General features: G+C 46.9%; 1 protein-coding gene across 1 annotated transcript in view; it reads right to left on the bottom strand.

The window, feature by feature from the left end:
- LOC142586127 (decapping and exoribonuclease protein-like) overlaps window positions 1–22,535 on the bottom strand; it is a 97,872-nt gene that overhangs the window by 13,173 nt on the left and 62,164 nt on the right. Inside the window, exons 4-6 of the mRNA XM_075697380.1 lie at window positions 12,559–12,562; window positions 9,578–9,853; window positions 1,607–1,742 (exon numbers count right to left, since the gene is read on the bottom strand). Of these exons, the coding sequence (XP_075553495.1) occupies window positions 1,607–1,742; window positions 9,578–9,853; window positions 12,559–12,562 (416 nt within the window). The remainder of the gene's footprint in view (window positions 1–1,606; window positions 1,743–9,577; window positions 9,854–12,558; window positions 12,563–22,535) is intronic.

The raw sequence follows: 22,535 nt of genomic DNA, 5'->3' as shown, positions 1-22,535 counted from the left end.
TGAAATTACGGTGATTCCTAGCCCTCACTAATCTACGATAACTGCGCTTTACCCTACCTATCACTCTACACCCTGTACTATGCTGGGATCGGCAGAAAGTATGAAATCAATTTCGTTCCTTGTTTCACCATTAGGGCTTTTCCAGTTCCACTTTCTGTTGCTAGGCCTCCTTAAAAAGGTGTTCATTCTCAGATTATTCCTTTCGGCGAATCTTACCAGCACCTCTCCTCTAGCGTTTCCAGAATCGACGCCGTAGTTGTGAATTGCCTGTTCAACCACCTGCTTTCTTTACCCTTTTGCATTGGAGTCACTCATTACTACTGTATACCGAGTTTGCAATTTTCTCATGGCTAATTCTACATCTTCATAAAACTAATCTACTTCCTCATCGTCGTGGCTGGATGTAGGAGCGTAGCTTTGTATTGCCTTTATTCTGTGCATCTTATTAAGTTTGATTATGTCTACGGCTGCCCTCTCATTAATTCTATACAATTTGTCAACGTTGCCCGCTATGCCCTAATGGATAATATAAGAATCCTACACCATATTGCTTCTTATCAGGGAGACCTTTATAGCAGAGGACATGGCTGTTATTCAGCAACGTATAAGCCTCGCCAGTTGTAATCTCACTAAGGCCGATGATATCCCAAACAATGTCCGATAGTTTCTCGAACAGAACTGCTAAGATAGCCTCACTCGACAGAGTTGGGCAAAAAAGGTTGGCAAGGTCACTTTCCATTGGCGGCCTGTGCGGACCCAGAGATTCTTAGCCCCCTCTCCTACGTTACAGGTCTGACCACCGCCTTGCACCCGTGCTTCGCAGCTGCTGGGGACTGAGGGCCGTGGGTTAATTGTAGATATCATTGGGGAGGTTTTGGCCGAATACTGCACCAGGGAGGTCAACTCCTATTCTGGGGAGGGAGCGTCTTTGTTCAAGCTTAGTGGGCCTTCCTAATTTGGTTGTACCTGGAATAGTATAGTCCCACTCGCTCTCGGCATCTTTCGCAGGTGTCAGGTGCCACTCCAAGCCTGCAGATGTAGTGCACTGGAGGATGTCGTACGCACATACACCATCGCAGATTTAAAATAAAAGGGGAGGGGGGAGGAGATTTGAACTTCCGGCTACCGCAACCGAGCATAATACATAGCTCAGTAAATTAATCCCGCAGGCGGCTAGGCTACGTTGCAGCCGAAAAGTGCGGTCCAGAGAGCCCTAGTGGCTAAGAGATCCGCTGGTTTGTGCACCCTTTGCGGACAAAGCCGCTGGATTTAATATTCTTTTTAGTTATGACGGCTCGGCAAGCGTGCCGCTGCATCTCTCGCATTGTCTTAGTCTCCCCTCGAACCGAAACCGTTCCACCCCTGAAAGCCTGGAGAAATGGAAATCATCTCAGTGTTCTCGCTGTCTCCTTAGGCTCGCTGACCTTAGATTACAAGTGCCACGTCGTTTTACGATCAACAGTCCTGACGGCAGTTTTCAGTGGTATTCGCAGCGCTGCCTGTTCAATTTTTTTTATATAATGTGTTTAGTGTACGGGATTCCACTGTCTTAGTTGACGCATACACAACGCATACACAACTGCGGCTGGGGTGGCACACAACTTACCGCAGCCTTCTCCGGCATCCTCATAACGTCAAACTCCTTGACAGAAAAGACAATTCCACTTTCGTTCCGAAAACCGCAAAACGCCTTCGGGCTACCGGCCAAGCGGCAGTGGGCCCACCAGCGTAGCAACGCGTGCCTGCAACGGAAACAACGAGAAATTAATGCGCTTTAGCACCATACACGGACACGTTGAAGAAAACATTGCTCACCTATCATCCCTTACCACAGCCGACGATAAATAAGAGTAGTTTCACAAACTTACCAATATCAATTTGGACAGGTAAGCAATTACTAGTAAGCTTTCGTAGCAATTTGACGAAAATTGAAATTTTATTGGCGCGAAAAACATGTACTATCTTGTTTCTTTGCGTGGCAAAAACCAAGATATGCATATGAAGCACGCCATAGCAGGGGACGCAGGAATAATTTTGCCCGCCTGGGTTCTTTAGCCACCACCGAATGCACGGTGCACTGGCGTCGTTGCATTTCGCTCACACCAAAATGCGGCCGCTGAAGCAGTGATTTCATCCCACGCCTTCCGGTTCCTCATCGCAGCTCCACTATACGCCACCACTGTTTCGAATGCGAGTAAACCGTTCTTTGACGACACAAAAATCCTGTTTATGCACAGTGATAGCGTTACAAGGGAACTCGCGGAAGCCTTTCACATAATTAGAAAAGGTAGTGAGTGTATTAGTCAGCCTTCAGTAAACTTATCTTTGCAGGAAATGGGCTTGCTGAACCGGGGTGAACAACGGTGTTAATTTTACCCGCGACCACGAGACTATATGTTGGGAATGACAAGTGCTTTCATTCACATCTAGCATGCGCGCACGCTTGATGTAAGGCTTTAAAAATTCATTGTGTTTTTTGCAATAAACGAAGTTGTAAGTCAGCGCCTTGTGTGTCCCATCCTGTATTCTGTAGTCCGGTGTACGTTTTTAGCACTATTTTCGAAAATTAGGGAAAACCATCATCTCGCTCAATCTGCCATTTTTCCTGTGTGAGGTTCATTTAGGTGATACACAGAAGGCTCCCTTGTCGGCACTGTTATGCAAGCACGAAGAGCTCTTCACCGATCAATGTGGCTGCAACGGTTTGGCGAGTCAGGTGATCGAAACTGGAGGCGCGCTTCCCTTGATGTCTAACCCACGATTTGTAAGCCTGGCCAAGAGGAAAGTCATCGACGGTTTGTTGGACGCGATGCTATTGGCTGATATCTGCCACTCGTTCAGGGCTGGATACCTCCAAAGGTTGACTTAAATGTAATGGGGATTTACGTGCCAAAACCACTTTCTGAATATAAGGCACGCCATAGGGGTGGACTCCGAAAATTTCGACCACCTGAGGTTCTTTATCGTGCACCTAAATTTAAGCACACGGGTGTTTTAGCATTTAGCCCCCGTGGAAATGCGGGCGCCATGGCTGGGATTCAATCCCGCAGCCTCCTGCTCAGCAGCCACCTCCAAAGGTTACCGACAGGCATGGATGAGCGATTGTGACCGGTACACGGCCGCGTTCGTGTCCCACAGAGGGTTATTTCACTTTACTCGTATGCCCTTTCATGTTTACAACGGCCCTGCGACCCTTTAGAGAGTCATGCACTGCATCATCGGGGAAGCGAAGTGGTCATACTGCATGCGCTACCTCGATGACATCGTATTTTTATCACGAACCTTCGAAGCACACTTGGTCCATGTTGCCGATATGCTCGAGAGGATGCTTGCGCCGGGATGACTGAATCCTGCGAAAGCTCTGGTTCCGTTTCTAGGGTTTACGCTGGGCGGAGGCGCCATTGAGCCGGACCACATGACACTTTGGGCAGTTTCCATTTCCCCGCGCACAAGGACGTACATGGCATTCGTCGCTTTTTGCGAAGGGCCACTTTTTACCGGTCGTTCATCCCGTCCTGTGTCCAAGTGCAGGCGCCCTTCAGCGAGATCTTGGGTAAGGCCGAGTGGTAGTGGGAACCTGAGCAGCAGCAGACCTTTTGCCATCAGTTTAGTGCCAATGCGGAGACAGCGCAGCTGATACTTCCCCACCTGATCAGACTGTTCGTAGTCCAGACTGACGCGAGAAATCTGATTAGAAGCGCTCCTCCTACAGGAATACGATGAATTGTTGCAGCTGTTGGCCTTTACCAGCCGCGCTTTGATACTGGCAGAGAGGAATTAGCCCCTGACTGACGAGTGCCTCACCATCGTGTTTGCAATATGTAAATTTCATGTCTACCTTGATGGGACTAAATTCATAGTGCAGAAAGGCCACAATGTGCTACGTGGCTGATGCGGCTCTGCGAGCCTGTGGCCCGGTTGGCGCACTTGGTTCTTCTGATACAGCATTATGGCTGTATTGCAAATGCGAGGCGCCAATGCTCTCGCCTGGCTGCGTTTCATAAAATATACTTCCATAATACATATCTGCGCGATAATCTTATTTCATCTCCAACCTACATATCTCCTCGCATTGATCATCACAAAGTTGGAGTTTTGCAGTGTTGCACCAGAGCTTGTCATGAGTCTTTTCTTCCTTGGACGTGTCAAGAATGGAACCACCTTTCCGCCGCGTTAATTGCTATTGAAGACCACGCACAATTTCGCACGGCGATAATCGACGCAATCGCTTCGGGCTTCACATGTCTGACTACATCACTTGCTGCCTTCTTTGTTTTCTTCGTTTTGTAGCTTGTTTTTACCCCACTCCACTCTGCAATACCTTGTGGTCTTGAGGTTATAATAAATGAAATGACGCAGTATCGCAGTACATGCAGTATCGAAAAAGGAACATCAAGGTGGTAGCTGGCGCAGTATCTCGTGCCCCATTGTCTAGCAGGAACCTTCCTCCAGGTGGGACAGCCGCTGCGTGTTCCTTTGCGCCAGGAAGAGTCGGAGGCGAAACAAGCGGAGAAATTGGGGAGGCCACCGTCGGGCGGACCTGTTATTACGCTTTCTAGGCAAGCACCACGCCGCAAAGGGGGCAAATGGCGGAGCTTCTCCAACGCGAACCCATGACGCCAGTGGCTGCAGTCCTGAGTGGGAACGATACCAGACTTCCTTTTTTGAGAACTAGAATCTCTTTCAGCAGACAAGAGCTACTGAAAGCCAAGCAACTTGATCAGTTTTGTCGTGGATTGAGCGACGGTCTCAGGGAGGTGCAGCGCCGAGACGTTTCTGGTGGTGCGGTCGGCGCAGGTGGACTAGAACCAGCGTGTGTTTGTTTCATATTCATATTCAGCATCATATTTTCCAGATCATAATGGGCTCCTGCTGAAGTACATCGCCACCAATGATGAGTCTGTGGACCCGCTTAAAGTTGTTATCCAGAAAGTCGGAGAATCGCACTCTTGCGATCCTCTCATGACGAACCCTTGGCCGGTGATTTGAGTGGCTCCAAAGTTTTTGTGAACTAAGCCGAAGTGTGACCCGGCCTCGCATACATTGTTACATTTTTCGCTATTGATGTCAAACGGCGAAATAAATGGGTCGCAAGCCGACCGGGCTGATGCAATCAATTGACAGTGAGCGTCCATAGCAAGTGGCCTCTTACGATCTCATGGAGCCTTTCCACGGAAATAAGCAGGTACTCACACAACTGATGGTAGTCGTTGATCCTTTTTTCTAAGTGGGTGGAGTTGTTTCCGCTACAAAAAGCGACAGCGTGAGCAGGGTTTAAGAGGTTCCTGAACTTCTTATGTTGGGTCAGCTTTTCGACAAGACTTATTACGGACAAGGCGTGCTATTTTAGCACTCGGGCGTTTAGTTCCTAGGCATCCGAACGTACCACCAAATAGTAAACCACTTCACCCAACCATCTCCAATCTAATTTGATAGACAGACTCATTAGAACTCTCAAAACCAATGTTGACGGCCTCTGCCAAAAGTCAACACGATTGGACAGACCACTTGAGTGAGCTCGCGTTAGTAATCCCAACCGCCGCGAATCGCTCTACTGGTTTCTCTCTCGCCTTCCTCAATGTCGCAAGGGAGTTGGCAAATCCGGTGACCAGTGTTAGTCAATGGGAGGACGAGGAGGCGCAGGCAGACTGTTCTATTTACGGTTCAGCACTTAGAGACAGGCTTTGTTGGGCTCTCTGTAGAGCAAGGCAGTTGCCCTTCGGCCAAGGGCCAGAAGAAGGCTCAGTACGACCGGAAGCATAGCAATCTTTCACCTAATCTAGGTGATCGAGTCGTGAAGCGCAACCACGATCTTAGCGATATGAGCAAGGGGTTCTCAGCCACGCTCGCTTCTAAGTGGCTTGGTCCGTACAAAGTAAAGCTTGGTCTCCGCTCGCGTAGTTGCTGAAGAATCCCCTTTGGGGAAAATCCACAATGCCCATATCACCAACTTGAAGGCCTTTGCGTCACGGTCCCATGACCTCGCGTCGGTGCCCAGTTACATCACTCGCAAGCAACAGGGATCCGGGGCGTCGGACCACGTTAGGAAGCACGTACTGGTAAAACAGCAGAAAGCTGACATCCTCGGGATTTCCCGCCGGACGGCGCACTCTTTTCCACAACCGAAGGCCCTCAGTATCATGCCTGGCCTCAGTGGGCTAGCTTATTTACAGCCAGTGCAGGAAAAGAAGCCGGCCCCAGCCCAGCTTTGTCCAATAGAATAGTCATGTTGTCAGTGTGTTTTAGCAGTGTGGTTTCTTTTTCTTTTTTTTAGTACGCATGCCGCGTGTAATAATTGCTTCGAAATTTTTTAAGTATGCTTCATTTTTGCATGGATGGCCTGTACAGTTCTTTTCTTACCTCTACGTAGGCTTAACATTTTCATTTTATTTTCTTGTTCGTTTTTTCTTTTCGTTTTTCCTTCTTTTTTACCGAGAAGCGGGTTGGTAAGTTTAGCGGTCGCGAGCCGCGGTGAGATAATGGTCCCTCTGAGTTGTCGGTGCGCGGCGGACAAGGACGCTTTGCGCCTTCTCTTGCGTCGTGCGTTGTGGACAACGCGTGCCACTCTGCGGCGGACTGTGAGGGATGTCAGGCAGCCATCGAGAAGCGTGCGTTTGCGCACACTTCTCTATGCCGCACCATGGAAGCCGCACCAACTCCATCGGACCACCATGTAGATGGAAGGTGGACGAAGTCACCGACCCTTTGACGCCAGACCGAGAGCTCGGCTATCGGCAATCGCCGCTTCCGTAGAAATGCTTTGCAGCCATGGTTGTGGTTGCCAATCTCACCTGGCTACGGCTGCGCGGCGGGCTGAATTGGCAATGTCCTACCCCATGTGGCTGGAGTTGAGGACTGCCACCACCATGTATGCGGCGCTCGTCGGGCTCGCCAACAACTTCGATGGAACAACGGTGAACCCGTATCTGTATTAAGTGGCCTGGAATCCAGCCTTCCATGGCAACTATAACGTCTTCGACCACGGCCTTTGCCATAATGCTTTACGCACCATTTTCACTTTGCACCCGCTGTACACTGTTCAGCGTGACCAGCAGACTATAGTTAATATTGCTCCTCTTCGCGGCGTCATTTTCTTCTATGTTAGAACATATTTTTTTTTATTTTGCCACTATCCGCGTATGCTTTTTTTTTAATTGTGCGCATGAAAGCGTCTTAGTTTCCATGTCACAATGCGGTGTCAATAGGACTTGATGGGCTGATGTTAGCATTAAGCTAGTGCATGAAAGGCTGAATAACTTTGGTGCATTAGCCCTTACTAGCTGCTTCGCGAGACTGGTAGGGGGCAGTTAAGGAAGACTACATGTGTGGATTGAGGAACACGCCGGCAACATTGAGCGGGCGCATTCCTTACTCCTCACGTCCTCCTCTCCTTATTTCCTTATTGCGCGGGCGCATTCACCTGTTCTGCCATTCCTACGCATCACCCCGTTCCCCGTCGCGAGCGGTTGTCAGCGGTGGCGCTCCACTAGTGATAGCTTGCGGTGGGGGCGGGGCTCTGACGTCGCGGCGCGGCCGCAGTCGGCTGCTCTCGCGCCAGAGCGTGCCGCTTACCTCCGGGACTTCACTAGGTACTTACATGCTTCCTCACCTCCGCCGGCACCTTGGTGACTAGGCCTTGAGCTGGCGCACGGTGCTTTTGCCAGTGCGGGAAGCGCGTACTTTGTATTGATCCTTTCCGGATGCTACGCCGAAGAACGGGTGCCTAGTGCTCGCGCGAGGTCGTACCACGCCGAGCCGCTCTTAGCCGTGCCACCGTGAAAAACTTTTTCGCCAATTCAGGGCGATACTGTGTCCTGGCATGCGTCGCTCGGTAGCCCCTTGCGGCCTGAGCTCTCGCGAAGTGGCGGGCTAGAGCCGACGGCTGACGCGGCCCTGCTGGTCGCTAAGCTCGAACACAGGGTGGTCGTTACTGCTGTGAGACCTTAAGAACCCACAAACGTGAGCCGAAATGACTGGTGGTTTGACGCACGCAAGGGCTGAAGGGGGTGGTGCGTTGACGAAGTGCGCATTAAGAGGAGGAGGATGCAGGTGAGCTCGCGTCTCCTGTATATCCCCGGCTGCGCTGGCTGCGGCGCCTGCTCAGTGGGGCCTACGTTGCCTGTCTCGAGGTAATCTGGTGTGGGTGCAAAGCTGGGCGAGTCGATGTAGCTGACGGCTTCACCGCCTGTATTTCCGCGCGCCTAGTGTAATCTCAAGTTTCAGAGAAGTTTCGCAGCGACGACCAGCGCGAAGTGTTCGCTCCCCTCTGTCTGCGCTGTTTACGACACAGTGCAGACATGATAAAGAGCGCAGACAGAAGGGAGCATGGGTCGCATGAATTGCAGTACACATTCTGTAACCACTACATTTACAGGCATAACGCGCGCACGGGCAATTACGAACAGATCTCACTCAATGAGCGCGCACTCTACGACACAGTGCTGACATGATAGAGTGCGCGCTCATTGAGTGAGATCTATTGATAATTGCCCGTGCGCGTGTTATGCCTGTAAATTTATTGGTTACCGAATGTGTACTGTAATTCATGCGACCGATAAAGCCACTAACTTAATTTCTTTAAAGTTGGGTAATGTTTATCTGTGTCACTTCTCACAATTCGGCCTAAATTATGACTTTTCTTCCGATAGCAATTAAATGGATACTCGCGGCGTATTTCTGCCATCTGCGTCACCGTAAGGCACCATTAATGTTCGAAGGGATAAAATGGTCACCGCGCACCGTATGCTGTATGTGGGAGTGAAAGCATGCGAGGGTTCACGATTCTCCCACAATGAGTCGGTTCTGCTAGTTTTAGACATCCTGGTATTTATTCCGCTGCTCTCATCATCATCATCAGCCTGGTTACGCCCACTGCAGAGCAAAGGCCTCTCCCATACTTCAACAACCCCGGTCATGTACTAATTGTGGCCATACCATGCCTGCAAACTTCTTAATCTCATCCGCCCACCTAACTTTCTGCCGCCCACTGCTACGCCTCCCATCCCTTGGGATCCAGTCCAAACCCTTAATGACCATCGGTTATCTTCCCTCCTCATTACATGTCCTACCCATGTCCATTTCTTTTTCTTGAGTTCAACTAATATGTCATTAACTCGCGTTTGTTGCCTCACCCAATCTGCTCTTTTGTTATCCCTTAACGTTACACCTATCATTCTTCTTTCCATAGCTCGTTGCGTCATCCTCAATTTGAGTAGAACCCTTTTCGTAAGCCTCCAGGTTTCTGCCCCGTAGGTGAGTACTGGTAAGACACAGCTATTATATACTTTTCTCTTGAGGGATAATGGCAACCTGCTGTTCATGATCTGAGAATGCCTGCCAAACGCACCCCAGCCCATTCTTATTCTTCTGATTATTTCCGTCTCATGATCCGGATCCGCCGTCACTACCTGCCCTAAGTAGATGTATTCCCTTCTGCTCTAACTTCTGCGAAACTTGTTTCCGAAAACAAGTGCTTAACGATAGTGCAGAATCGCTCACAACCTCACGCGGCCTGTTTAACAATTTTAAGAAGGATACAACCACCCACTTGCGTTGACTTTGTTTGTTTAGCACCCACCTGTAGAACTTGTACCGCTGGGCCTTCTTGAAGTTGTCGCCACATGTCTTGAACTCCACGTATCCAGCCGTAGAACCCGGCTCGCATTGAACAGAGGGGTCCACCGCTTTAACTTCGGCGCCTAGTACGATGGAGTGCGATCCCAGCTGGCAGCGGAGGACGACGTTGTATGCATCGCTTTCCCTGACGACTTCATTCTCCTTGGGGGCAGCTCCAGCTTCATCTGCGTCGCTCAAGATTGTGTATGGGCTTAAGCACAAAATTGCTTCCTGTATTCTACATGCTCTTTATTGATGCTACTAGCATTCTTTGGGAATTTCAAACAGTTTGCGATATCTCTACGTCTTCGTCAAACCTCTCTCCTCTAGTTTTGGTCATTGGTAGTCCATGGTCAAATTGCTAGAGCACTTGAATCACTTGGAATTCAATGCTCGGTATGTCATGCTCCTTAATGATTCTTTGAGGTGAATTTGGGTCCCATGGAATTGCACCGGCATGCATCATTTCCAAATCAATCTCCTTAATGCCATTCTTTGTCAAGATGTGTAGGTAGGTATTTCACAGCCTTTCACAATAAACAATAAGCAATAACAAATAAACAATAACAAATTGACGCGATATTAGTGTTCATTTGAAAGGACGGATCTGTGTTAATGTTTCGTTGTGACCTATAACCTTATGTACGTCTTAGTTGCTCTTATGGCATGTAGTGTCGTATCCAGAATTTATTTAATAAAGTTACATGTTACATAAAAAGCGCAAGTTTTCTATCCGTAATTAGTATCTATTTTCTGGGAATATAAAATTGTTGAACTTTACGTATATATAGTTTGATATTTGGAATGTTGAAGACATCAGAAAGTAATGCTTATATAAACCGTCTAGTGCATCGCTACAGGAATCATTTCAAGATACCTCATGCATACAGAGAATCATCGTGATAAGATGTTCCATAGGCGACCGCCGCGGCGATTCTTGTTAAGACGCAGATGATTGGTTTCGGTTTATACGCGATGCTAAAAACCAAACAGACACGCCATACTTAGCAGTTGACTAAACTAAGCTTTTACACAGAAGTTCAGGTATCAACAAGCCTGAATTGCAATTTATACAAAAATACACTGACAACCCTTAACGAGGTGCAACATGCTCCCAGTGAACATTCAAAGACAGCGCATCACGAAAAAAATTTCTAAATAATTAACAGTGCTTGAAAAAGCGATTGCATAAAAGGCGGCTCTGAAAAGTACTCATATATAAGTAAATATAGAATGAGGTCTCAGGAAGGAAGGAAGGAAGGAAAGAAAGAGGTGAAAGGCGTAAATTTTAACCTCAGTAAGTACCCGTTGTGTACTTTACACAGGGGAATGGGGTAAGGGCAGAAAACGTAATAATGTCAGAAAAAAATATAAACGAAACGCATCATTTCGCACATTCAGCTGTTTTTTTCAATGAGTCCCGTTTCTTTTAAAAGCACACTAGCGCTCTTAAAACATTCATGTCGACGGCTGTGACCAGGGCCTAAGAATTTCGGCTTCTGTAAAGGGACGGTTGTCAGTCTTGCCGAGCGTGGGGTTCATGACTTTGTGCGTTTAAACAACGACAGTCACACAGAAAGTGCGCTATCGCCTCTTTGCACCCACAAATTTCACAATCTGGACTTCTGACCATTCCGATGAATTAGGATTACGCATTGGTAAAAGCTACTGCAAGTCATAGATGACAAATTAGAGTTACCTGCCATCGTCGTTAGTCATGTGGTAGGTAGAGTTGTATGTGAGGATCCAGGGAATATAAGCGCTCTTCTTTAGAGTCTACCAAATTAATTGCACTGGGTCAACGTAACCTTGGGCGCAAGTGCATGAACCTTCCCGGCTGTGTGCATTGCGTAATGAGGCCTTAAGAAGCACGCAGCTTCTTGTGTTGAAGGACTGGGTACCGAATACAACGTCACGTTATTCGGTAGTTTGCAGACGGCACTTTATCGCTGCGAACTACAATGAAAGATGCAAAACTCCCAAGTGAAAAGGGGAAAACGGATGGTACTCCCAGCGTCTTCGACGAATACCCGGAGGACATGCAGCCGGCTGCAAAGAAACGGCAGAGCGACTCTGCCGTGCGGAAACGGGAAGCTGCAGTTCGTCGCAGTGCGCCTGCCGTGTCTGCTGCCAATCTACTGACCGCAGGCAGCCTTGCCGAGAGTGCCAAAATGGACGAAGTCACCACCACTAGCTCGTGCCGTTCAAGAACAGATTGACTGGAGCAGCTGTATTTCACTTAATTGTGTCGAAGCCATCTTCTGCTTCACTAAGTGACAGTTTGATCCAGCATCAGGACAGAGGAGGGCTCCCTGCAAGCCAACTTGTACACGTGATGCGTGCCTTGAAAATGTACGTTGAGGTGATTCTAAGCAAGAGAAGGAACCTTGCAAAGCCACTGCAAGAAGCCGTCGAGAATGCTGTATCCGTACTGCCAGACTGTGGAGTTTTAAAGTGTACTTGCCCTGAGCACCACCTACAGCTCTTGAAGATTTTGTGCACGAAATATTTCAGGCTAATATTCACCAATTATGCATGTTCTGTAACAGACAAGAGCGACATGACGAAGACATTCTTTGTGAAGCCACTCTCCCGGAAACAGCTAAAGCTTTAAGTGACGCCTGAAATATGAAGTCGAACAAGCCTGATGTGGTAATAAAGTTTGATGTGCGTCAGCATGTTTGCACTTCTTTCTATTGGCGCATTAACACTGTGCTGTGCTCGTAGGCAGTAACTGAGCTGGAAAATAACCGCATGTTGTGCGCACATAAAGTGACAGCCCCTGCAATAACGATGAAATATAGGCTGAGAAAGAATTGCACGTGAACGATGAACGATGCGCAGTTCGGTTGTTCTTGCGACTTCCACTTCTAAATAAATGAAGTGAGCCGGAAGCAATGCCCTTATCATGAATCGTGGTCAGTAAGTTGGGCAATTAGTCACAACTCTGCAATGAGAAAAAGTGCCTTTTTCAAACAAACTTGCCGCGACTTTAGATACATGTAAGTGCAATGGCGTACTGCTGCTCCATGAAAGATATGAAATCAAGTTTAACCTAATTTATACTGGAGGGCAATCAATCACAGAACAAGGTACAATTGAACCTTGTAAATGTAATGCACTTGTAGCTCACAATAGAACATTTTTGCATTATAAAATGCATTATAGCTAGAGCTTCAACAGAATACGCCGCTATGCACAGCGGCCTTGATGTCTGCTCGGGATCGATGGGTGGATGTTATGAGCGCTCCCTTTGGAACGGGGCGGTGAGTTGTGCCACCAGGCTCTTGCTATTATACTCCCTAATTTCCTAACTAGGTTAAAAACAGAAGGAAAAAAAACACTATACACTACCTCACCCCAATTTCCTGATCCCCTATTTCGAACTGTGCTTTTGTACGTCTCCGTTTTTTGTCGTTTCCCTACTTTTCTTCCACCAATCCTCCAATCGCCTCTTACTAATGCCTATTGCGGACATGTTTACTTTTCCACTGCTCTCGCTGAACCGAAGTGCTTCAAGAAGGCCAGTGTCGCCTAAATCGACCACTGGGTAGACGTCTTCGCATTCTAATAAAACATGCTCCATAGTCTCCCTAGCTTTACCGCAGCAAGCACGTGCTTCTTCCTTCTTATATCTCGCTTTATATGTGCGTGTTCTAAAACATCCCGATCTTGTTTCGAAAAGTAATGAGCTTAATTCCCTTTGAGTTACCATAAATTGTTTCTTTCCGGATTTCGTTTTTTCCTCTTAAGTAGTTACTCATGGCAGGTTTATTTTCCATTGCCGCCACCAATGAGATTATTTCAGCCTCTCTGACTTTCCGCTTGACCTTCTTTGTTACTGTGTTGCCCACCCTACAGGCCGCGTACTTCCTGGTAAGTTTCCTAGTTCTTTTCCTCCACTGTGTATCAATTTTTTCATGTACAGATACCTGAACGCTCTCCCAGCCCATTTACTTTCTTCCATATTCCTCAGCCGTTCTTCAAACTCAATTTTTCTGCGAGCTTCCCTCACTTCAAAATTAGACCAGCCCATATCACCCTGCACAGCTTCATTCGTAGTCTTCCCGTGAGCGCTCAAAGCAAAAGCCTCTAAACCTCTTAACAAACGCAAACCTGCCACCATTAATGCAAATAAATCGGGTATCACGACTAAAATTCCTTTTTCAAATTATTAACGGTCATTACAAAACTGATCTCACGGGAATAATTACTTTTTCATCTGGTTAGGCTACTAGGCAGCGACATAGCCGAACAATAACCCCATTTAGTACACGTAATATTTGTTTTAAGTATTCCTTCTTTCCCCGAAAAGTGGTTGAATGGAATCACCTAACCAATGACCAAGTTTTAAAATCATCACTTTCGGCGTTTGTTTCAAGTATTCAGTAAAAATTTGTTATCTTGCTGTGCCATTGATATGTTCAAACTCTGTTGACCCGATTTGTATTATTTTTTGTTGCCTATGCTATAGTGTTTTTTACATATATACTGATTCCCACCCTGCTAAAATCCCCAATGGGGATTGTAGTATTGATGATGATGATGATATGTGGTGTTTAATGGCGCAAGGGCCAGGTGTGGCCAAAGAGCGCCATGACAAGTGGTGATGTTGACGATGTATTATGGACATGTGACTTGGCTGTAAAGTGGCCTAAAAATACTTGCTGTAAAGTGCATAAAATCTACGTGATATAAAATTATGGCGATGACTAATCACGAATACTGTGAAGATTAAAATCCAACGTAAAAGAATGATGCATTGTTTAAAATATGCGAGACGTTAAATAGCTTACAGCACTACAGCCTCGCCAGAGCCCTTGAACCACAAGGGCCTAGAGGCATGTGCTTATTCAAAATGATTATCGCAGCGGCATCCTCTGAAGAGAGGAGGCGCTACGAACATGTGGGGCTAATAACATTCAACACAACATCTTTCAAAAAACCTAAGACGGCGTTGGTGTCAAAGATTGGTTCTGGACCAAGTAACATAACAGGATGGAGGGGGATGTGGTGCCTGTATGCTAAGAGAAAATGTTCTTTTCTTTCGGGTTCGGCTTCCCGACACTCCAGTAGGACGTGGAGGACGGTCAGCCTCTCCCCGCATCTACCACAGGCTGGAGGCTCGTTTCCCGTGAGTAAGAAGTTATGTGTGCCAAAAGTGTGTCCTATTCTTAGACGGCAGAATAGGACATCTATCCGGCGGGATTTTGTTACAGGGGGCCAGAAACCTAATTGTGGCTTTAGTACATGCAGCTTATTATTTATTTCTTCGTCCCACATGCGTTGCCAGTGGTTTCGTAGTTTCCTTCTTAAGAAAGCCTTCAGGTCTGTGACAGGGACCAAAGCAGTAGAGTTAACTGCATGCAATGAGATTGATGTGGCCATCTGGTCGGCTAGAACGTTTCCCTCGATGCCCCTATGTCCAGGCACCCAGCATATGATCACATGTTGGTTAGATATATATGCTTTGCACAGTGCGGAGTAGAGTTCAATAAATACTGGATTTTTGTGATTACAGAAAGACATCAAGGCCTTCACAACACTGAGGGAGTCCGTATATATAACTGATTTCGGGAGTTGTGATTTGTTTATATGCTTTACGGCCGAGAGCAGAGCGTAGGCCTCAGCCGTAAAGATACTTGTTTCCGGGTGCAGTACGTCGGATTCCGAGAAGGATGGACCGACGGCTGCATAGGATACCCTGTCGTGTGACTTTGATGCGTCTGTGTAGAACTCCGTGCAGGAGTATTTGTGCTGGAGTTCCCGGAAATGCATCTTGATTTCAATCTCTGGAGCATGCTTTGTGACTTTCACGAAAGATATATCACATTGTATAAGCTGCCACTCCCAAGGAGGTAGGAGCTTGGCTAGATGCATTAGGCGAAGCTCGAGGAGTGGAACGTGCATTTCTTCACTAAGCTCCCTCACTCGAAGCGAGAAAGGCTTTCTTACAGAGGGGCGATTATGGAAAAGTGTAGTGCAGGTCATATCGTTAACAGTGTTAAAACATGGATGTTGATGATTGGATTGTATTTTAAGAAAATATGTCAGGCTGATATAAGTTCTCTGTAGATGCAGGGACCATTCATTTGATTCCGCGTATAAGCTTTGAATCGGGCTCGTTCTGAAAGCGCCAGTGGCTAACCGGATACCTAGATGGTGAACAGGATCTAGTATCTTTAGCGCGCTCGGAGCGGCAGAGTGATAAATAACGGCGCCATAGTCTAGTCGCGATCGAATCAGGCTTTTATAGAGATTCATTAAGCACTTCCTGTCACTACCCCATGTAGTCTGGGATAGAAGTTTGATTATGTTCATTGTTTTTAGACATTTTTCTTTAAGATTTTTAATATGGGGGACGAAAGTGAGTCTGTAGTCAAGTATGACACCTAGAAATTTGTGTTCTTTGTTAACAGGTATCTGTTGTCCATGCAGTTCTATGCAAGGATCTGGGATAAGTCCTCTCTTTCTTGTAAAAAGAACACAAGAGCTTTTGTTAGGATTGATCCTAAATCCATTCCTGTCTGCCCACATTGACACTTTGTTCAGGCCATGCTGTACCTGTCTCTCGCAGACTGCGAGGTTACAAGATTTGAAAGCTATTTGAATGTCGTCCACGTAAACAGAGTGAAAGATGGCGGGTGGTAGTGAAGCACGAAGCGTGTTCATCTTCACAATAAAGAGCGTGCAGCTAAGCACGCCTCCCTGGGGTACACCAGTTTCTTGTATGAAAGGACGTGACAGTACATTGCCGACTTTTCCCCGGAATGTACGATTGGACAAGTAGTTTTTTATTATGTTTAGCATATTGCCATGAATGCCCATTTCTGACAAGTCTCTTAAGATGCCGTAGCGCCACGTTGTGTCATAGGCCTTCTCCATGTCGAGGAATATGGATAAGAAAAACTGCTTGTGTACAAATGCGTCCCGGATATTTGCTTCTACACGTACAAGATGGTCAGTTGTTGAGCGCCCTTCTCGGAAGCCGCACTGATAAGGATCAAGCATTTTGCTCTGTTCAAGGAAAAAGATGAGTCGCCGATTGATCATTTTTTCAAACACCTTACAAATGCAACTTGTGAGGGCTATTGGGCGGTAACTTGCCACTGAGGAAGGGTCTTTTCCTTGTTTCAAAACAGGGACCACAATGGCTTCCTTCCACGCGATTGGAAGGTACCCTGCATCCCAGATGGTGTTGAAAAGTGTGAGTAGTGTAACTTGCGTATCCGTGTGTAAATTTTTGAGCATTTCATACATGATTCGATCCGATCCTGGTGCGGAGCTCTTGCATGCGCTCAAGGCAGCTCTCAATTCAGCAATACTAAAAGGACGGTTGTAAGGCTCATTCTCTCGACCTTTTCTTGTTAATGGCTTACGTTCTTCTGTTTGTTTGTATTTCAGAAAGGATTGTGTATAATTTGTTGCACTTGACACGCTCTCAAAATATTCCCCAAGTGAGTCTGCCTGATCTTGTAGGGTATCGCCTTCTGTGTTTACCAAAGGGAGTGCATGTGCTTGTCGCCCTCTTATCCTATTGACCCTGTTCCAGGCTTTCGCCTCATCTCTGAACGAGTTAATACTCGATAAAAATTTCTGCCAACTTTCTCGTCTGGCCTGTCGGCGGGTTCGCCTGCCTTCGGATTTTGCTTTTTTAAAGTTGACTAGATTCTCTGCAGTGGGAGAAGCGCGTAGCAACCCCCACGCCCTGTTCTGTTTTTTACGAGCGATCCTACAATCGGCGTTCCACCATGGGACACGCCGTTTGCAGGCCAAGCCTTTTACTTCTGATATGCATTTAAATGCGACATCTATTATGAATGCTGTAAAAAACTCGACTGCAGCGTCAATTCCTAACGAAGACAGGTCAGCCCATGAGATACTAGTTAGAGATCGAAATTTCTCCCAATCAGCTGTCTCAATCTTCCACCTAGGAGCGTATGGTGGATATTCGTTTTCTTTATATGATCTTAGCAGTATAGGGAAGTGGTCGCTACCGTAAGGGTTGTCGGTAACTTCCCATTCAAGTTCAGGCAGTACAGACGGGGAGACTATACTAAGATCTATTGACGAAAAGGATCGGTTTGCAAGAGAGTAATACGTGGGTTCTTTCTTGTTGAGAAGGCACGCTCCGGAAGAAAAAAGGAACTGTTCAATAAGGCGACCTCGCGCATCTATACGAGAGTCGCCCCACAGGGAGCTGTGCGCATTGAAATCGCCAAGAACAGCATAAGGTTCTGGCAATTGATCGATCAAGGAGTGAAATTCATGTTTGTTCAGTTGGTAATGCGGGGGTATGTAAAGGGAGCAAATGGTGATGAGTTTGTTTAGTAGGACAACTCGAACCGCCACTGCTTCAAGGGGCGTTTGTAGCTGTAAAGGTTGACACGCAATACTTCTATGAGTAAGAATTGCAACACCACCCGATGATGCGACGGCATCATCGCGATCTTTGCGAAACGTAACATAAGTACGGAGAAAGTTTGTGTGTTTCGATTTTAAGTGTGTTTCCTGTAAACACAGCACTTTTGGATTATGTTTGTGGATGAGTTCTTGCAAATCATCAAGGTTTCTAAGGAGACCTCTGATGTTCCATTGAATTATTTGTGTATCCATGTTTAAGGTAAATTGGTGCTGTGTTTACGGAAACGGAGTGGATGCCTTATATTACAGAGCCCTTTCGAGGCCCTGTAATAGGTGTTTTGTTCTTTCTGAAGCGTTCGAGCGATTCTCGACGCTCCTTAGGCGTTTGGTGCGCCTTGGGGACAGGTGTAGTGTCCATTGCCTCGTGTGAGGCGCCGGACAAGCGCTCTTGCGAGCGAGAGGTTTTCAGAGGGAGTCCCGCCTTGGAGGGCAAGACCCCTGCGCCCACCAGCCCGGAGGTCGATGGGGCTCCCTGAGGGATTTGGCTGCGCTGGTCGTTGCCAGCGCTGGAAGGGGCCTCGGAGGTTGGGGCAGCCTCGGCTGCACCCACCTTCGGGGTGGATGGTCCCTTCTCCTCGGTTGACGGAGCAGCGCTTGCTGCAACCGCCGCGGGGGCAGATGGCGTAACTGCCGACTCACTGCCTGTGGGTCGGACAGCCGCCGGAGGCCGTTGTGACGCTGCCCCCTTACGCGCCACATCGGCAAAGCTGCTCTTAGACAGGTATGACACCCGCCTACGTGCCTCCTTGAAAGATATATTTTCTTTGACTTTGATTGTGACAATCTCTTTTTCTCTTTTCCAGGACGGGCAGGACCGCGAGTATGCGGCATGCTCGCCCTCACAGTTCACACAATGTGGAGTGTTCTGGCACGTTTCGGAGGAATGTTCTTTGTCACTGCACTTGGCACATGTCAGCCGGCCTCGACAGTTCTGTGAACTGTGGCCGAACCTTTGGCACTTAAAGCATCTGAGAGGATTGGGCACGTATGGCCTAACACGAAGTTTGATATAACCGGCCTCGACGGACTCGGGGAGGACACTTGAACCGAAAGTGAGTATCAGGTGTTTCGTATTGATCTCTTTACCGTCTCGCCTGATCTTAATTCGCTTTACATTTATAACATTCTGTTCACTGAAACCCTCCAAGAGTTCAGCTTCAGTGAGCTCTAGCATGTCATCGTCCGAGACAACGCCGCGTGTGGTGTTCATGGTTCGGTGCGGAGTAACTGTTATTTGGGTCTCCCCAAATGAGACAAGTTTCGGCAGTTTCTCGTACTGATTCTTATCGTGGAGCTCCAAGAGAAGATCACCACTTGTCATTCTCGACGCCTTATATCCTGTTCCAAAAACTTCAGTTAATGACTTCGAAACAAGGAACGGTGAAATGTTACGCACTAGTTTGTCTGGGTTTTCTGAGTGGATTACATGATATCTAGGAAAGTTCTGGACTTGTCGTCCGAAAAACTGAAAGAGATCTTCGGTGCGCCCTCGTTTGTGAGGGCGATCAGGGAGTTTAGGAAAAGCGTTTTCCATGAGTACAGTAGGGTTTTCGGCCGCGATGCCGACCACCCACCATGGAGCCCAACAGGGGGACGTGACAGGAGTTCCTGCTAGAGAAACCCTGCCAACGCCAGCCGTACATCGCTGCTATAACCAAATACAGCATAACCAAGGCTGGCTAGCTACACAAGGTTAACCCTTGCCGCCGGGAGACTAGGAAGTTAGCAGAAGTGAAGAGAAGACAGGAAAGATGAAAAAGGCGAGAGAGAAAGACGAAGATTGGAGAGGAGGACAGGAAAAGGCGACTGCCGGTTTCCCCCGGGTGGGTCAGTCCAGGGGTGCCGTCTATGTGAAGCCGAGGCCGAAGAGGCGTGTTGCCTCCGCCGGGGGGCCTTAAAGGTCCAAACGCCTGGCATCGGCTCAACCTCCAGGATCCCCTTTTCCCCAGACACGGCTAAGCCGCGCACGGCTACACGCGGGAGGGTCCAACCCTCGTGTGCTCGGGTACGTGGTGTCGCAACACACCAAACGCCTGCTTGCGCAGACGCCCCTGCGGGATGTAGTATTGATAAATAAATATAAAATAATGCGAGGCGACCCACTGACCTTTGGTTCCCGTCGAGTCCTGGTTCTACCCCTGATTTAAAGCACGCAACCGCATTTCCAAAAGTAAGTCCTGAAACGTTGAATGTGCACAATGCCCTCTGGAGTTCCCTGGCCGTCGCAACATTAGCCGCTTGGCAGCTGTAATTATCCGTGACTGCCTTCAGAAGCATTGCAGAAACTCCAGCGCTTCGCTGTCTATTAACTTGCAAGGCCAGAGGGGACGCAGATGATGATAATGATGATGATTTCGGATTTTTATGGCGCAGCAGCCGTGCAGACTATAATGCGCCAAGAACATGTTTTTCGTATTAGCTTATTGGTTTAAATGCTGTAAAATGGTGTAAATGACCAAGTAAAAATATAAAACATGAAATTGCTGCAGTTCTTGTAGGATTCCTGTGGCTTTTAAAAAGTTAAAGGTATCTTCATATTGGACCAGTGGTTCATCGCTCAATAAGAACATAGGATGGATAGGGATTCTTTTTTGGTAAAAAATCTTAATATCTTTCCATCCATTTTTCTAAGCCTGGACATGTTATTAAAATATGTAGCACGGTTAAAATTTCACCGCAGTGTTGGCATGTTGGTTGTGGTTTGTTAGTAATTAAGTAACTATGTGTCAGCCTTGTGTGACCAATTCTTAAGCGACATAATATAACCTCGTAAAACCTTTGTCTGTGGCGACAACTCTGCCATTCTCGTAAAATAGGTTTTATGCAATGAAGCTTGTTAAGTTTTTCTTCATCCCACACTTTCTGCCAGTGTTTCTCAACTGCTACGTTTAAAGTGCCTTTATAATCTTGCCAAGGTAGGCCAACATCATGTAGCTCCAAATCTTTGGTATGGACTGCCATAAAATCTGCTCTTTCATTACCGGGAATTCCTAAATGATTAGGAATCCAGCAGAAAGTGACATTTGACGCTGTCTTGTGACATATTGCGTATTGTTTTTTATTTTCTTCACTAGATTATTCCTAGATGGTAACCTAGATGCGAGAGCTTGAAGAGAGCTCAAGGAGTGTTGTGTTGTGTTGTGTTTTATGGCACATAGGCAACTAAGGCCATCATGCGCCAAGCTCAAGGTATAGGGGAATTTTCCGTGTAATTTTATAAAAATGTAAATAATAGTGGGTGGTGTTGAGTGCTTAAATAGTTAGGGTTACCTCATGATGGAGTAAGAAAAAGGCAGTAACAATGGGTAATGATAAAAACTTTTAAAAGGGGTCGGGTAACCTCAGCAGCCATCCTTGCCACAGCAAGGATCTCGAGGCTCCTAACCAATCAAATAAAGTCCTCAGCCTTTTTCTCAGGAATGAGAAATGGCTGTGGTGTATGAGGTGAAGTACTGCGTGATGATTTACATATTTTTAAGAAAACCAGCTTCTGTTAAAAATCTAAAAACGCTAGACATATCCACAATTGCATTATCACTCAAGAGCAGTGCTGGGTGAAAAGGGATGCATTGGTTATAAAATGGGGAAAAGCACTTTTTCCGTAGCTTTTCCAGTTTACAACATGAAATTAAAATGTGATTGACGGTAAGTTCATCTCCGCAAGTGCAAATTGGTTTGTCTTCTTTCTTCAGCAGAAAGTTGTGTGTAATGTGTGTGTGACCTATACGGAGACGGCAGATAATAAGTTCCCTGAAACGCTTCTGGTGCACGCATGACTTCCATTCACCTAGAACTGGTTTTATTAATTGTAGCTTGTTATTTATTTCGCTGTTCCAAGTGGACTGCCATTTTTTCCTTGCGTTACTATGCAGTAAGTTCATGCAATCTCTATAGGGCATATTTACATTTTTAATTTGTTTACCGTAAGCTTGAGCAGCGCATAAATCCGCTCTTTCATTGCCTTTTATGCCGACATGGCTTGGTACCCAGCAGAGCCTGATGTTTTGGCCTTGAGCAGTGGCTGCTGTAATGCTGTGTATGAGGTCTCCAAGCAGAGCAGCCATTGCATTTCCAGAATGAAAGGCCCTGAGCACACTCAGTGAGTCTGTGTAAATAACACTGTTGGTGAGTCTCTCATTTACTATTTTTTCTATGGCTACACAGATGGCATAACATTCCGCAGTGAAGATGGAAGCACACTGTGGAAGTCTTACTATTTTATTCCAATTCCCCTGTACAGCTGCGCTTCCTACATAAGCATCTGTTTTTGAACCGTCTGTGTAAAAAGCTGCAAAATTGCTGTACTTTTCTTCAAGTGTGAGGAATTCTTGTATTATATGTTGTTGCGGAATTTCTTTTTTACGGAAGTGTGTTAGAGTGAAATCACAGATTTCAGGAAAGTTGTGCCATGGCGGCAGTGGACCTCGCCTTTGGGCAATGTTTGGCAATATGTTTAGCATGCCGAGATTTTGGCACATCTCTTCGAAACGCAGGAG

This window comes from Dermacentor variabilis, chromosome 6, assembly GCF_050947875.1.
Source record: "Dermacentor variabilis isolate Ectoservices chromosome 6, ASM5094787v1, whole genome shotgun sequence".
Classification (NCBI taxonomy): Eukaryota; Metazoa; Arthropoda; class Arachnida; order Ixodida; family Ixodidae; genus Dermacentor; species Dermacentor variabilis.
The sequence above is the reverse complement of the archived record's forward strand: the minus strand, read 5'-3'. Positions and strand labels throughout refer to the sequence as shown.